This window comes from Carassius gibelio, chromosome B1 (genome assembly GCF_023724105.1).
Source record: "Carassius gibelio isolate Cgi1373 ecotype wild population from Czech Republic chromosome B1, carGib1.2-hapl.c, whole genome shotgun sequence".
Taxonomy (NCBI): domain Eukaryota; kingdom Metazoa; phylum Chordata; class Actinopteri; order Cypriniformes; family Cyprinidae; genus Carassius; species Carassius gibelio.
Window position 1 is genome coordinate 8,052,650 of NC_068396.1, and position 14,189 is coordinate 8,066,838.

Consider the following 14,189-nt stretch of genomic DNA (forward strand, 5'->3'; position numbering starts at 1 on the left):
GAAAATCCAACAGAACCCATGTTTTGCAGCACTATGCCACCTATCACTCACCTGTAAGTCTCTGGAGCTGCTGTTTGCCTCTTTCTCTAGCTCTATACGGGCCCGTTTGTGACTAAGTTCCATCTGTTGTTTCTCTTGAGTGAGCTGCAGCAGGCTAGTGTGAGAACGGACACGCTCTGCAGCCTCCTCCAACTACCACACAACAACAAAATTCAATCATTTGCTCTACACGTACTATATTAAAGGAATAGTTCACCCCCAAAAAATTCTCATCCTCAGGACATTCAAGATGTAAATGAGTTAGTTCTTTTATTAGAACAGATTTGTAGAAATTTAACATTAAAGCATTTGCTCACCAGTGGATGCTCTGCAGTGAATGGGTGCCGTCAGAATTAGAGTCCAAACAGCTGATTAAAAACACCACAATACTCCACAAGTAATCCACAACACTCCAGTCTATCAATTAATGTCTTGCGAAGCGAAAAAAAAGCATGTTTGTAAGAAACAAATCCATCATTAAAAGTATTTTAACATTAAACCATTGCTTCTGGACAAAATATAACTCTACAATCCATAATAAAGCTTTATCTGATTTAAAAGTTAGAACTGTTTTGGACTGTTTTTTGCTTGCAAAGCATGCTTGCTCTGTGCATATTTCTCTCCAGATTCAGACAAGACGACTTTTGCACTGGAGAAATGCATTATTATAGACAGAACATATATGGATAGAAGACTAGTATTTTAGTAAGAAGCAGTGGTTTACGGTTTCAAAATTTTAATGACTTAATTTTTTAAATCGCAAAATGTTCATTGATGAACTGGAGTTGTGAGGATTACTTGTGGATAACGGTGACATTTTCGGTAGTAGTTGGGATTCTCATTCTGACGGCACCCATTGAATGCTTTGGTGACCAAGTGTGGAAAATGCTCAATTTCTCCAAATCTGAGTGAGTAAATGTTTCACCAGTGAACTTTTCCTTTAAGAGACAAACTGCATATTTATAAGACCATGGAAGTGAAATGTAGAGATACTTCCATAAAAAATAGGCCTAAAATATGAAAAGAGTCTGTGACTTGCCTCCACTCTTTTGGTATAGAGATTTTGAAGGCCACTTCTTCCAAAGGCTGGCTCAGTGTCGAGTAAAGAGCGATCTGGACACGATATGAAACTCTTGAAAGATTTTAGCGTTGAGAAGATTGTGGTGTCATCCTCCATATCATCCATATTGACAATGTCTTGACAACAGTCTCCTCTGCAGAGTTAGGAAAAATGTAAATAAATAAATGTGTAAAAAGCTATTAATAAACCTCCTCAATTTACCTCAAGAAACCTACTGCACAAACCAAATAATTAAACAGTACATGTAAAATATAGTCAATTCAGTTTAAAGTAGTAAGCATGTATCTGTACCCCATTTGGATGGTATTAAAATTTTAGCAGTTTATTATAGAAATGTTAAAAAATAAGTACATCTTACATCATATGATGAAGAATAAGATGTGTTTCAATAATTCTCAAAGTCTTACATAATGTCTCCTCATTTTAAAAATACACGAAAATATAGCCTTCTCTAGCATGTTCCCACTGTTGAACAGCACTTTAAAAGTTAAATAAGGGGTCTGATGTAGTAAAAAAAAAATGACACTTCACACACACACACTTACTGAGTGTGGAAATATTTTCCATCATGGTATAAAATGACAATACCAGAGTAACGTAATTTGCTACATACCATATACTAAAGGTATGCCCTATTTATACATCATGACATTTTAACTGTACACAACACAAAACCTCAAAATATGGTATCGTCATAGTTCATGGTCCAAAACGTAGTATTTAAGTTACTAATACAGACTCGAGATCTCATTAAAACAGATTAAATGACGAATTAAATGAAATATTTTACAATTCTTGTTTATGAAGGTAAGCATTAATACAGACGGTAACCTCATATGAAGTAAATCCACACACGCTTCAACAGTTCAGTGTATTTAATTAGCAAGAGTTCAGCTAACTTGACCTTATTAATGCTCGTCAATAAAACGATTGTACAGTCTAAAACGCAGACCAAATTCACTAACATACGTGTATTTATGATAAATCAGTAACTCACGCTTCTCGGGATCCTCTCTCTTGGCGCTCGTGCTTCTAGTTTGAACTTGCGGTCGTTTTGTTGCCGTTGGTTGAGGGGCCGCTACTTCGTATATGTGAGGAAATGAGCGCTGGTTCGCTCAACAACACAACAGCGCCACCTTTGTGGATGGGCGGAATGGATTAACTTTTTCTGCTTTCTTCGAAATTTACACTAGCGAAAAATACTATGTACATCTATGCTGGATAATCCAACTCATTCTTGTTGTTTATTGAACTGGTGCGTAAAATTAATAACACACAAGCACTAGTGTTGTTGATGAGCTCGCGGAGGTCGTTTACTCTGACGTGTAACTCACGCGCTCCGACAACACGGAAGATGTGACGTTGCACTGCTGAATGGATGAAACGAAAGTCTTATGCTGGAGGACTGTCACAAACTTCACACGGATCGTACAGTGATTTATTCAGTTTGCTAATTTTACAATGGCCAGTTCTAGCGCGGATCCGACAACACTGTGTTTGTTTGATGTGGACGGGACTTTAACAGCTGCTCGCCAGGTGAGAGAATTGTTAATATACAGTAGTTATGAATGTGGGCGCGAATGACTACTGATGCATAATCATTTGTTGTGAGTTGACAAGTGCTTTTAAAAACAAAACTTAAGTATGGCGTAAATGTATGAAACTGAATGATGATCTGTATAAGCATCTTGTGATCTGATTGCAGTAATCTGACTGTGTTTTTAGGAAGTCAAATATGTATTGTAAATACAGTTTTGGGGTGATAATATAAAGTAATCTAATCTTCTTTCTTATCACATCCTAAATGACAGTCGTGGTTGTTTATTAAAGATAACTTTCATTCTCCATACTATTTTAGACTGCTTGTGAGGTGAAGATTGATTTATGTGTAAAATTAAACACATCCTGGTGAATAACATTTTATACAGTGCAAGAAAATTTTAATCAGTAGTTTGCAACCTTTTTGACTCCAGGGCCCCCCTTGTCCACAGCAAAATTCAGAGGCCCAATGACTTTTCTGTTGTTGTTTTCTTCTTGATATCCTGCAATTATATATTTATATATTATATATTTATATATTATTTATATTATATTATTTTATCACATAATTTCTACCTGACATTGTTGGTATAACTAAAACATGTATATTCATTATAAAATGAATAAGATTTATGACATTTTTAGAAAGTAAAAAAAAAAAAAAAAACACTTTAAAAAGTAGAATACCTCTTATATGCAGTTTTTTCCAAGATGGTGAAAATATGAATAATTTTAATAAGTCAATTAAAATCAGAAATTAATAGCTTATATTAATGCTTGTTAAAGTAATTTTTAGGCAGAAGAATTAGTATTTCTGTTTCAGAAGTTGATGTATGGAAGATTGTGATTAGTAACTTGTGACACTTTTCACTTCCAGTGAATATGTTCTCAGTGGTACATTAACTTTTTGAAAGTCAATTTCTCTACAGACAAACTTGCTACAGAACAGCTATTTCATGTTTCAATACATAAGGATGAAAAACTGTAACACACACACTTTAGCTACAAAACACACTACAGCAGGGGATGTAGTTACCTGAAATTTAAGCTTTAAAATAATTACGAAGAACAAAGCAATTCATTAAACTTCACATAACGGAAAAGGTAAAAAGAAAAACAAATCTATATATAAAGAAGGACTGGCATTTTATTATTTTGTGTTTGGAGTAAAGTAGTTCCCCTGTGTTTGTATGTTTTTGTCTTTAGAAAGCGACTCCTGACATGCATCAGTTCTTGAATGAACTCAGACAGCGAGTGAGAGTCGGGGTGGTCGGAGGATCAGACCTGGACAAAATTAAAGAACAGTTGGGTGATGATGGTGTGTGTATAACAATAAATAATATTATGCACAAAACATTCAGTGTATTTATAGTGGTCATGAGTACCTAAAATCTTTCATATCCTTTACAGTTATTAATAGAGTGGATTACGTGTTTGCTGAGAACGGTTTGGTAGCATACAGGTTTGGGCAGCTGCATTCTGTGCAGGTAATTTGAATTCTCAGTTTACTTTTAAATGAGATCACAAACTTGTCTAGCAAATTATATTTGTTGCTTTTCTATTTAAATTTTTTTTTCATCAGAATATTCAGGCACACTTGGGAGAGGAGGTTTTACAGGATTTTATCAATTTCTGCCTCAACTACCTTTCAAAGATAAAACTGCCCAAGAAAAGGTGAGTATATATATGTGACGTTGCTTGCGGAAAACATCTTTTTATTGCTTTACTTTAAAGTTGGTAAATATTGATTGTGAATATTAGAGATTATTTAACATTTCTTTTAGAAAATATTTTTATTGATACTAAAAAGAAATGTTTCTTGAGCAGCAAATCAACATATTAGAATGATTTCTGAAGATCATGTGACACTGAAGACTGGAGTATTGATGCTGAAAACTCAGCTTTGACATCACAAGAATAAATTACATTTTAATATATATTTAAATAGAATAATACTTTTTTAATTGTAATAACATTTTACAGCATTTCAGTTTTTGCTATATTTTTGATCAAATAAAATCTTACTGACCCCAAACTTTATGTATATATAAACACCATCTTTTTTCTTGCTAACCATAATACTTACATCTTCACTCTTTACATCTCAGAGGAACATTTATTGAATTCCGTAACGGAATGCTGAATGTCTCTCCAATTGGTCGAAGCTGCAGCCAAGAAGAGAGAATTGAATTCTTTGAACTTGATAAGGTAATTTTATTACTAACACAAACTAAAAATCATGTACATCTATGCTTGAAAATCCATGCAATTATTTATATATTATATAATATTTTTATAATAAACTTTTTAACAAAAAAATCACTCATTGTCTTTTGAAAGAATGTCATTAAAAGGTTGCGTGACTTTTAAATGTTCTTATGCAGAAGGAGAAAATCAGAGAAAAGTTTGTCTCCATTTTAAAGGAAGAGTTTGCTGGGAAAGGACTAGCTTTCTCCATTGGTTTGTAACAATTTAAGTACTGTAGATATAGTTGTATAGCCAATAATATGTTTGTGTAGTGTATATATAAATTCTATACATCATAATATGTATATTTCTGCAGGTGGGCAGATCAGCTTTGATGTGTTTCCAGAGGGTTGGGATAAGCGATACTGTCTGGGAATTGTAGAGAAAGACTCATATCAGCGCATCCATTTCTTTGGAGACAAGACTATGCCTGTGAGCCCAAATTTTGACTACTACAATCGTGACTAGTAGTAGCATTTGTGTAATCGTGCGTATGCAACTGTATAAATGTCTCAGACATGCTTGAATTAAACAGTTTTGTCATATTTCTTTTCTTCTTTTTTTTTACAAACAGGGCGGAAACGATTATGAAATCTTTGCTGACCCCAGAACAATTGGTCATGAGGTCAAGTCTCCTGAGGACACACAGAGGATCTGCAAGGAGCTCTTCTTGAGCTCTGCCATCCAGAATGAAGTACAGTAGAAAGATACAATGTCCATGAACTGTGAAATTATGCATGGAAATCTCACTTGACATATCCAAGCCATTATTGTCTTTGTGTACTTCAGTGATTGTAGGTCATGACAGTTAATAGATGAACCTGTTCATACAGTGTTCATTTTATATGTAATCTGGTATTATTTACAGGTTTAAGGAACTGACTGGTGCTAGCGTCACTATATCTGAACTTCTGTGCCTTTAATCATGTCAATACTGGAAATATACACTATACATTTTTATTTTGTTATTAAACACTTTGGATTAAATGTAAAGACAGATATCATTCAGTTATAACAGGTTTGGTTTTCATCAAATGTTACTGTACATGTTGTTTTATTATGGGTTGTTGTTGTTTTTAAATCTGGAGCAAACGTGATTAATAAGAACAGGTGTAGGCTGGACTTAATTCAAACTAATGGTGAAGGTACTACAATTTAGGTCTAATTTTCATAAGTAGAATTTAAAAAGACATCAAGACAAAGAGCTTTATTAACTTCAGGTTTAACTAGTTTTGTTCAAATTAAACTAACTTAATATTTCGTTTCCTGACAACAAAACCAATATTTTTTTTCCTTGGCAGAGTTAATCTACATGCTGAAGTCAAATAAGTGAATGCAAGTGCTGTATGATAAATAGGAAATATATTCTGATTGGATATTGCTGCTCTGTGCCAGTTTATGTATATTAAACAAGTTCAAAACCATAAGAGAGGACTGTAGATATTTTGAGCTAAAAAAAGGGGGGGGGGGGGGTTCTTAGTTTTTATTAGGAACACATTTGAAAAAATAAAATTCTCAGTGTTTGTAATAACCTACTCACATGCACATTTTAGATTGATGAATAAAAATATTTACTGAACTGATATTTTATCTTTTTTGTTGTTACTAATTGCTTTTTGAAACCAAAAATGAACACTTTCACTTGGAAAATGTTAAATATTTTAAGAATTTTAAATATAAAATGTGCTACTTAAGCAGGCCATTAAATAACCACAAATGTTGATTTTTCCAAAAATATATTTCATGGTTTGTACAGTATTGTTGAAAAGGTATGAATGCATTTTTACCTGAAACAACACTTAATCTGTACAAGCGCTTTTTCAAGTCTATATCAAACTTAAAATTATACAATGGATATCCCAGTTTATGATACACAAGACCATATAACCTGACCAAGCCAAACATGACTACAAGTTCAAACCGAAAGTTTTGAAGATCATCTAATATAAAATATAACAAGTTTGTTCTCATCCCAAGAGGAAGCAGAGTAGTCCAAAAGTCCTGCATAGCTGGTTAACGAATGGGCCGGTATGGAAAGGCCATGGCAGCAGGATGGAAGGCGTGTGGAGAGAGAGAAGGGTGTGCGGTGTGGGCCGTTAGCGGGCGATGTGGGGACAGCGCTGGGTGCGGTGACAGTACAGGGTGCGGGCTGTGGGGAGAGAGAGCAGAGGGCCGACCCGGGTGGATGTGTGGATACATGTTGGGCTGGAAGGGTCCACTGTGAGGTGGAGGCTGCACTACTGGACCGGACATCACAAGCTGTAACAGACTGCAACACAAAACAGACTGTTACTACACAAAGCTCACAAATGACCAAAAACAGTAGATAGTGATTGACTAGTCTTGCATAGCCAGACCCTTATATTGAAGGTGTGGGGTTCATGGCAGCTTTCACTGGCCAAGGCCGGCCCATAAGTCCATTTGACTGACTTCTCAAACAGTTTCATTCATCATGACGTTTTGAGGTGTGGAAATGTCGCCACAATAACAGACCGGTATGCAAAACTCTCTTGACATATTTTAAAGTTTCTATGCCTTAAACTTTAAATATTTCGTATACTTTTGAAAATCCAGCATTTATTTGATCTTAAGTGCCTAATAAGGGGGTTTGGTGCCATGGTATCTTTGTTTCCAGAAAGAACGTTAAAGAACGCGACACACGTCTAGCGGAAATCCTGTATAATTCAACCAATCCGATGATGACTTCGACAGTCCTGAAGTGTTTCCACTTTTGTGTCCCATATGCATCAGACATTTAGGCAATGGTCTGTGGGCGTGACGTCTGAGGCTGAGACTAGTGATTTACTGATGTGGGTTTCTGAAGGGTTGGTGGGATGTCGATACGTACAGATATATAATCTACAGCATCATACGTCATAAATTATATATATTAAGAATGGTAAGATTCACCGTTTCACATCGGTTGTCATAATACAGTATAACAGGTTGAGTAACTTTTTTCGAGAACGAGTCAATCGTTCGTTCATTATCTGGCTCGGTGTAAATTTTCAGTTCTCTCTTCACAGCAGTTCAGTCAGTGTGCTGTTTGAGTAAATGAATTACTCTGGGATATTGGTTTGTTTGAACTCAGAGGGAGTGTCAGCCACATTAAAAAAGTGAACAGCTTAAGTCATTCGCAGATTAATGCGCATTGGAGATGTGAACCGTTTAAAATGATTCAGTTCGATTTGGTGAACTGGTTAAAAGAAAAATCTGGTTACATCGAATGATTCGTTCGCGAACCGGATATCACACACTGCTTTGTTTTGCACTGTCTCACAACAGACACGGAAGAGAAGACAATGCTGAATAAAGTCACAGTTTTTGCTATTTTGACCAAAATGTATTTTCGATGCTTCAAAAAATTCTAACTGACCCTCTGATGTCACATGGACTACTTTGATGTTTTTCTTACCTTTCTGGACATGGACAGTATATCATACACACAGCCTCAATGGAGGGACTGAGAGCTCTCGGACTAAATCTAAAATATCTTAAACTGTGTTCCGAAGATAAACGGAGGTCTCACGGGTTTGGAACAACATCAGGGTGAGTTATTAATTACATAATTTTGATTATTGGGTGAACTATACCTTTAATGCACTAACAACGTATGCTGTTCTGTGTCAGTGTGCGGATACCATGTTTACGTTCAGATCATAGCGTAAAAAACGTAAACTCAGTATCCGCATACGGTGCTGCGGTCACAGAATAGCATATGTTGTTAGTGCATTAAGGTTAACTAATGAGTTGTTTACTAATACTAATGTGTATCGATACTCTCCAAAATGGCATCATCGGAAGAGACAAACTGTTGAATAAAGTCGTTTTTTTTTATCTTTGCGCACAATGTATTCTTGTAGCTTTGTAAAATTAAGGTTGAACCACTGCAACATTTTAATGATGTCCTTAGTTTCTGTGCTTTGATCGTGTTAGGATCCTTGCGGTCTATGGGAGGGTCATAGAGCTCTTGAGATTCATCAAAAATATCTTAATTTGTGTTCAGAAGACAAACGAAGGTCTTGCGGGTTTGGAACGACATGAGGGTGAGTTAATAAGTGACGATTTCATTTTTGGGTGAACTATTCCTTTAAAATGATCACAGATCATTCAATATTATTTTAATATTAAAATCTGCATGATCAGGTTTCATGTGATCTTTGACTTACTTGTTGTGGGGAAGTCTGGAGCACAAAGCCCGTAGGTCCTCTGAGAGATAAAAGACATGACAGGAAATGACATCACTGAAATGCTGCACTTTTCAGTTCAAAACCCAAACAGGACTAGGGCTAGAAGGGATACAGCAAAAACTAGTGGACATATGCACATCAATACACTGTACAACAATAATTACTGTGTTTGCATTATTGTAAAGGATAGTTGTAGAAATTAACAAAACACAGTCAAATAGATAGAAAATGTAATTTATTGTTAGCTTCCAGTTTTTGCTGTATCCCTCCTAGCCACAACCCCCAGACAGGACATCATGAAGTAAGCATCACTTACCTCTAGCACACAGAAGAGCTCCTGTTGCCATGGCGACCTGAAGAGCTTGCGCCAGCCTATCCAGTGCCAGCTGGATATGATTGGCAGCAGGGAAGGGCGTGAGCTTCTCGCACAGACGGCTGACTTCCTCTACCAGCGTGGCAACAGACTCCACAGGAAGCACAGCTAGCCGACCTATCAAATTCTGTTCTGTCAGGTGGACCTGCAGGAGTTCAAATAGAAACATATTACATATTCTAATACTGAATGGAATCCTTAAATCCTCACAAAGTCGGAAGAAACACAACACCTGCAGCATGAGAAAGACTTGCAGAACACTCAGGTGCAGTTTAGAGTACAGCTCTTCAGATGCTGTCCCTTTTTCACTTTCCCCATGGCCATTGGTCAAAGCTGGCTTGCGGCATCTCTGATAGGCTAACGGGGCTTTCACACACCACCGGAGCAGACCCAAAAGAGGCGTGATCTCAAGGCAGCCTAATGGCAGGCTGGAATTGAGGGGTGTGTTGATGAAGGTGAGGAGCAGTAGTCTGGGATCTTCTGTGATCCAACCAACCAGCATCTCCAAGAGTGCAGGGGGCGGAGTCAACTCATCTGCAAGCAGCAATATTAATTATTTTTTGTTTATATTAAGATATTTATATAAAAGTGTAAACTTTTATATTAAGAAATGTATATTAAAACATCACACTTTTAATATTATAATAAAAAAACTGTATGCATTCAATATTTTAGAATATGCACTATATAATAATTAATCAAGTAGACAGATCTAAAAAAAAAAAAAAAAAAAAAAAAGACAAAAAAAAAACTAGTACCTGAGGAGAAGTCATAGAGAGCCGTTACTGCAGTGATGAGCTGACAGCAGAAGCGAGGACTGGCTGAACAGATGTTCTGCAGGGTAGAGATGGCACATGGCACCAGTGTGCAGTAATCATCCATCAGCACCTGAGCCAAACGCACGCACCATGCAGAGTGTGTGCGCTACACACACACACACACACACACACACACACACACACACACACACACACACAAAAGTTTCAAAAGTGGTCATATTTCAGCCATTTTAGCTTATTAAAGGGGGGGTGAAATGCTATTTCATGCATACTGAGTTTTTTACACTGTTAAAGAGTTGGATTCCCATGCTAAACATGGACAATGTACGGGAGCGCGCGCTGCCGGAAGAGCGCGCGCTCCCGTAGAGCAGAGCACTGAGAGCAGAGGCATTCGGTGATCAGAGCGAGAGCGTCGCGAAATGTTACAAAAGAAGTGTGTTTTTGGTTGCCAGGCCAAGACAACCCTGCACAGATTACCAAAAAAAAAAAAACAGCATTAAGGGACCAGTGGATGGAGTTTATTTTTACAGAGCATCAACGGAGTTGTGCAAGTGTTTTTGTTTGTTCCCTGCATTTTGAAGATGCTTGTTTTACAAACAAGGCTCAGTTTGACGCCGGATTTGCATATCGTTTATTTCTTAAGGATAATGCAATCCCAATGAAAAAGGGCCACGATCGTGTGTTGGAACCACAGGCGGTGAGTAAAACTGCTTCAAATATCTCTGCCTCCTTGTTAGTACGTCCGCCTCCCATGCTGAGACTCGGGTTCAAGCCCCGCTCGGAGCGAGTCGTTGCTGCTGCTGCTTTCGTTCAGTTTCAGCCTCTAGATCTGATTCTGGATCATAAATATACGCTGAATCTGACTGTTAGCCATGGTTTGTTTTGGTTGGTTTTTTCCTCACGGTGTCACAGCTTCCAAACGCTCTCAACGCAAAAGCCTACTGGCGCTGGTGATTCTTTAGCTCCGCCCACACGTCACGCCTCCAGTCGGTCATGTTTTCCGGGAAAAATCGTTACAGACTATCTTTCTCTTATGAATATAACAAAACTAAAGACTTTTTGGAGGTATGAAGGATGCAGTACTACTCTATAGGTACTCAAGATTAACAGGATATTGAGTGAAAACGAGCATTTCACCCCCCCTTTAAAGCTAATATAGCATAAAAAGCACATATTAATGACAGTATAACAAATATTACCATGATTTAAGAACAGAATATGCAATTTAAAGTATTGAGAAATGTTTGCATTACTGTAATGAAAGTTTACGGGGTTATTAACATGTTCTTGAACATTGCTGTTATTGTTAATTAAAACTACTGCTATAAAAAACTATTAAGCTGAAAAAGTATTATTTGAAAACTTTCTGAAAAAAGTTTAAATGTTTCCTGTAATTTAAGTACTAAAACCAAAATGATAAAACTAAACTGAAACATTTAAAAAGCACAAAAATACTAAAACTAAACAGAATACTGAAAATATAAAAACAAGAGCTAATTATTATTCAAATCTAAATTATTAAAATAATACAATTGAAAAAATAAATACTAATAATACTAGTAATAGTACTAAACAATACTAACACTGATCGTTTTAGTGAAGCTCACAATAAGAAAATGTTAATTAACAGTCAATTATGACATAAAATGAAAGTAAACGCATTAATATCACACACCTGTAGCCAGACGGCTGCACACTCTAGTATTGGCACCCGACACACAGCTATAGCCATTGAAACTAGCTTCCCAAGCATGGCCATGCGGCTCTCATCAGCCTTGTTGCCTTGAAGACTGAAGAGTGCGGAGAAAATGATCTGTCTGATTGCATCTTTGCTCTGTTCCTGGAAGTAACTGCACATGATCTCCAGCAGTTGCAGTTCCTGAACGCAGCTCATCCTCTAAGACAACACATAGGTCAAATCAGCATATTAGAACGACTTCTGAAGCATCATGTGACACTGAAGACAGCTTCAAACAATGGAATGGCATTCATCACCACACAGATTTTTATTTTAGTCAAACTAGACTTGACACTCCTGTTCCTCACCTTAGGCTGGATGTTCCTGTCTTTCGGGACATGAAAGATGAACTCCTCCACCAGCTCCACCATACTCTTCTCTAGTCCAGGCGTGGGGCCGGTGGAGCTCTGCAGAGCGCTGCCCAGTGAGATGTCCAGATGATACAGAACCTCTTTAGCCGCGCTCAGCGGATCACGCCGCAGCAGTGCATGCCGGATATCACTCATCTCTTCTGTGGAGGGGAAACTACAACATCAAACACAAGCAAATGAGACATATGAAATACATTAATCAGTCATTAACATAATAAGAACCTAATATATCATTATATGTAGTATTTCTGGACATGCATCATTGTAATACCATGTTATTTTGGACATGCATTAGGTTTTTTGAACGTGCATTACTATAATACAATGCTGGACATGTACCATGTTTTTGAGATATTACTACAGTAAAGCAAAGTATATTTGTCTTTCCTAGCGTGTATCCCTTAGTTTCACATTACCATCTTATGGTATCATTATACTGACAACGCAATATTTTTTTGTAATGCGTGTCATATCCAAAATAATGAAAAAGAGAAGCTCTGAATATAATGTATCGGTAGAAAGACTAACTAGTTGGATTACTAGCCACTTAAAGAATTGTGTGGGCTAATCGAACGCTTTCAATTAGTAGCGTTAAACACAAATAAGCATCAGAAAGCGACACAGGACATTGTCTGAAGCGATCCCGTTTACACAGCGCGATTGCTGCATCGCCGATGTCTTTAAATGTTTCCACGGTTCATACAATGTATACACTTTTATACTTACAACACCCTTACCTGAGTTGATAATTAGACTCGTTACATTAGCTTCTATCAATCTGCAAACGTTTATCGCCCATAACTGACAATGTGAACGTTGTTCGTCACAAAAATAACTACGGAATCCCGTAAAGGACATAATAAACTCGCTTGTGTGTAGAAGAGCGCGGCTGATCAGCGCCTCCTGCGAACTGGAGATTCTGTTGTGTACACTGCATTCAGACTGTATTTGGACTAATAAGCGTTTTCAGGACAATCGATTCTTGCTTTGATTAAAAAAAAATCTAATTCAATAACATTCAAACACTTTAATTGTGATTTTTAAGTCCAAACAACCTCCTTTCTAAAGCCATGATAAATTTGAAAATGAACAAAAAATCGAACAGCTCAAATAATATTGAGTTACCTCATGATACAGTTAATTTAGCATTAAAATTATAGTTTTTACTAATAATTAGAATTTATTTTTATATTTATATTTTCTGTGTTCAGTTTCATGTTAGCTAAACTTTTGTAATTTTGTTGTGTGTGTGTGTGTGTGTGTGTGTTTAACAGCCTCTGTAATATTTATGTAGCCTACTATGTAATATTTTAAGTGGATTTAAATAAATTGTTAAAAATATGTTTTAATTAATTATTATTATTATTTTATTATTATTATTATTATTATTATTATTATTATAAGGCTAGTTTTTATGGTTATTTTAGTAGGCTATATCAAGTTAAAATAAATGAAAAAGATAACTATATATTGTATTTGTATTTCAATAGTTGAAATAAAAATACAAAAGATAACATTTATTTTATTATTATTTTAACGACTAGCCTAATAACCTTATAAGCACTTTCTAATATGTTTAATAAGCACCTTTACATTGAATTTAAATATAGTAGTCAACATTTGAAGAAGACAAGAACGCATTTTGGTTTTAGGTTTTAGGACAACTTCGATGAATGGTTTTGAGCCATTTCAAATGTTGACAGTTGTATATTATGTCAAGGTATACAATTATCAATTTGAATCAATCAACACTGGGAGGCGCTATTTGATGCCTAATTATGAGTATTCTGTAGTCGGATGTAGCGCCACCCCATAGCCTCTCTGACGGGACA

The 14,189-nt window shown here is 36.3% G+C and overlaps 3 protein-coding genes across 4 annotated transcripts in view; 1 reads left to right on the forward strand and 2 right to left on the reverse strand.

The window, feature by feature from the left end:
* Nucleotides 1–2,247, reverse strand: part of LOC127948837 (mitotic spindle assembly checkpoint protein MAD1) — a 57,879-nt gene extending 55,632 nt beyond the window's left edge. Inside the window, exons 1-3 of the mRNA XM_052545606.1 lie at nucleotides 2,118–2,247; nucleotides 1,079–1,253; nucleotides 52–192 (exon numbers count right to left, since the gene is read on the reverse strand). Coding sequence (XP_052401566.1) covers nucleotides 52–192; nucleotides 1,079–1,225 — 288 coding nt within the window. The 5' untranslated portion in view covers nucleotides 1,226–1,253; nucleotides 2,118–2,247. The remainder of the gene's footprint in view (nucleotides 1–51; nucleotides 193–1,078; nucleotides 1,254–2,117) is intronic.
* Nucleotides 2,248–2,374: 127 nt separating this feature from the next.
* LOC127948839 (phosphomannomutase 2) lies at nucleotides 2,375–6,489 on the forward strand. The gene is made up of 8 exons (XM_052545609.1): nucleotides 2,375–2,656; nucleotides 3,866–3,977; nucleotides 4,070–4,146; nucleotides 4,242–4,333; nucleotides 4,768–4,867; nucleotides 5,044–5,119; nucleotides 5,223–5,338; nucleotides 5,481–6,489. The coding sequence occupies exons 1-8, from the start codon at nucleotides 2,582–2,584 to the stop codon at nucleotides 5,607–5,609; spliced, it is 777 nt and encodes a 258-aa protein (XP_052401569.1). The 5' UTR covers nucleotides 2,375–2,581; the 3' UTR covers nucleotides 5,610–6,489.
* Nucleotides 6,490–6,625: 136 nt separating this feature from the next.
* LOC127948838 (integrator complex subunit 15) lies at nucleotides 6,626–13,227 on the reverse strand. Of its 2 annotated transcripts, none has more exons than XM_052545607.1 (8): nucleotides 13,095–13,227; nucleotides 12,295–12,497; nucleotides 11,924–12,145; nucleotides 10,228–10,393; nucleotides 9,702–10,003; nucleotides 9,413–9,614; nucleotides 9,076–9,115; nucleotides 6,626–7,175 (listed from the first exon to the last, which is right to left on the reverse strand). In XM_052545607.1, exons 1-8 carry the CDS (start codon nucleotides 13,213–13,215, stop codon nucleotides 6,920–6,922), a joined length of 1,512 nt encoding a protein of 503 aa, XP_052401567.1. In that variant the 5' UTR covers nucleotides 13,216–13,227; the 3' UTR covers nucleotides 6,626–6,919. The 2 variants fall into 2 exon arrangements, with proteins under 2 accessions (XP_052401567.1, XP_052401568.1); XM_052545608.1 differs by having other exon boundaries at nucleotides 12,295–12,511; nucleotides 13,095–13,213.
* Between the last annotated feature and the right edge of the window lie 962 nt (nucleotides 13,228–14,189).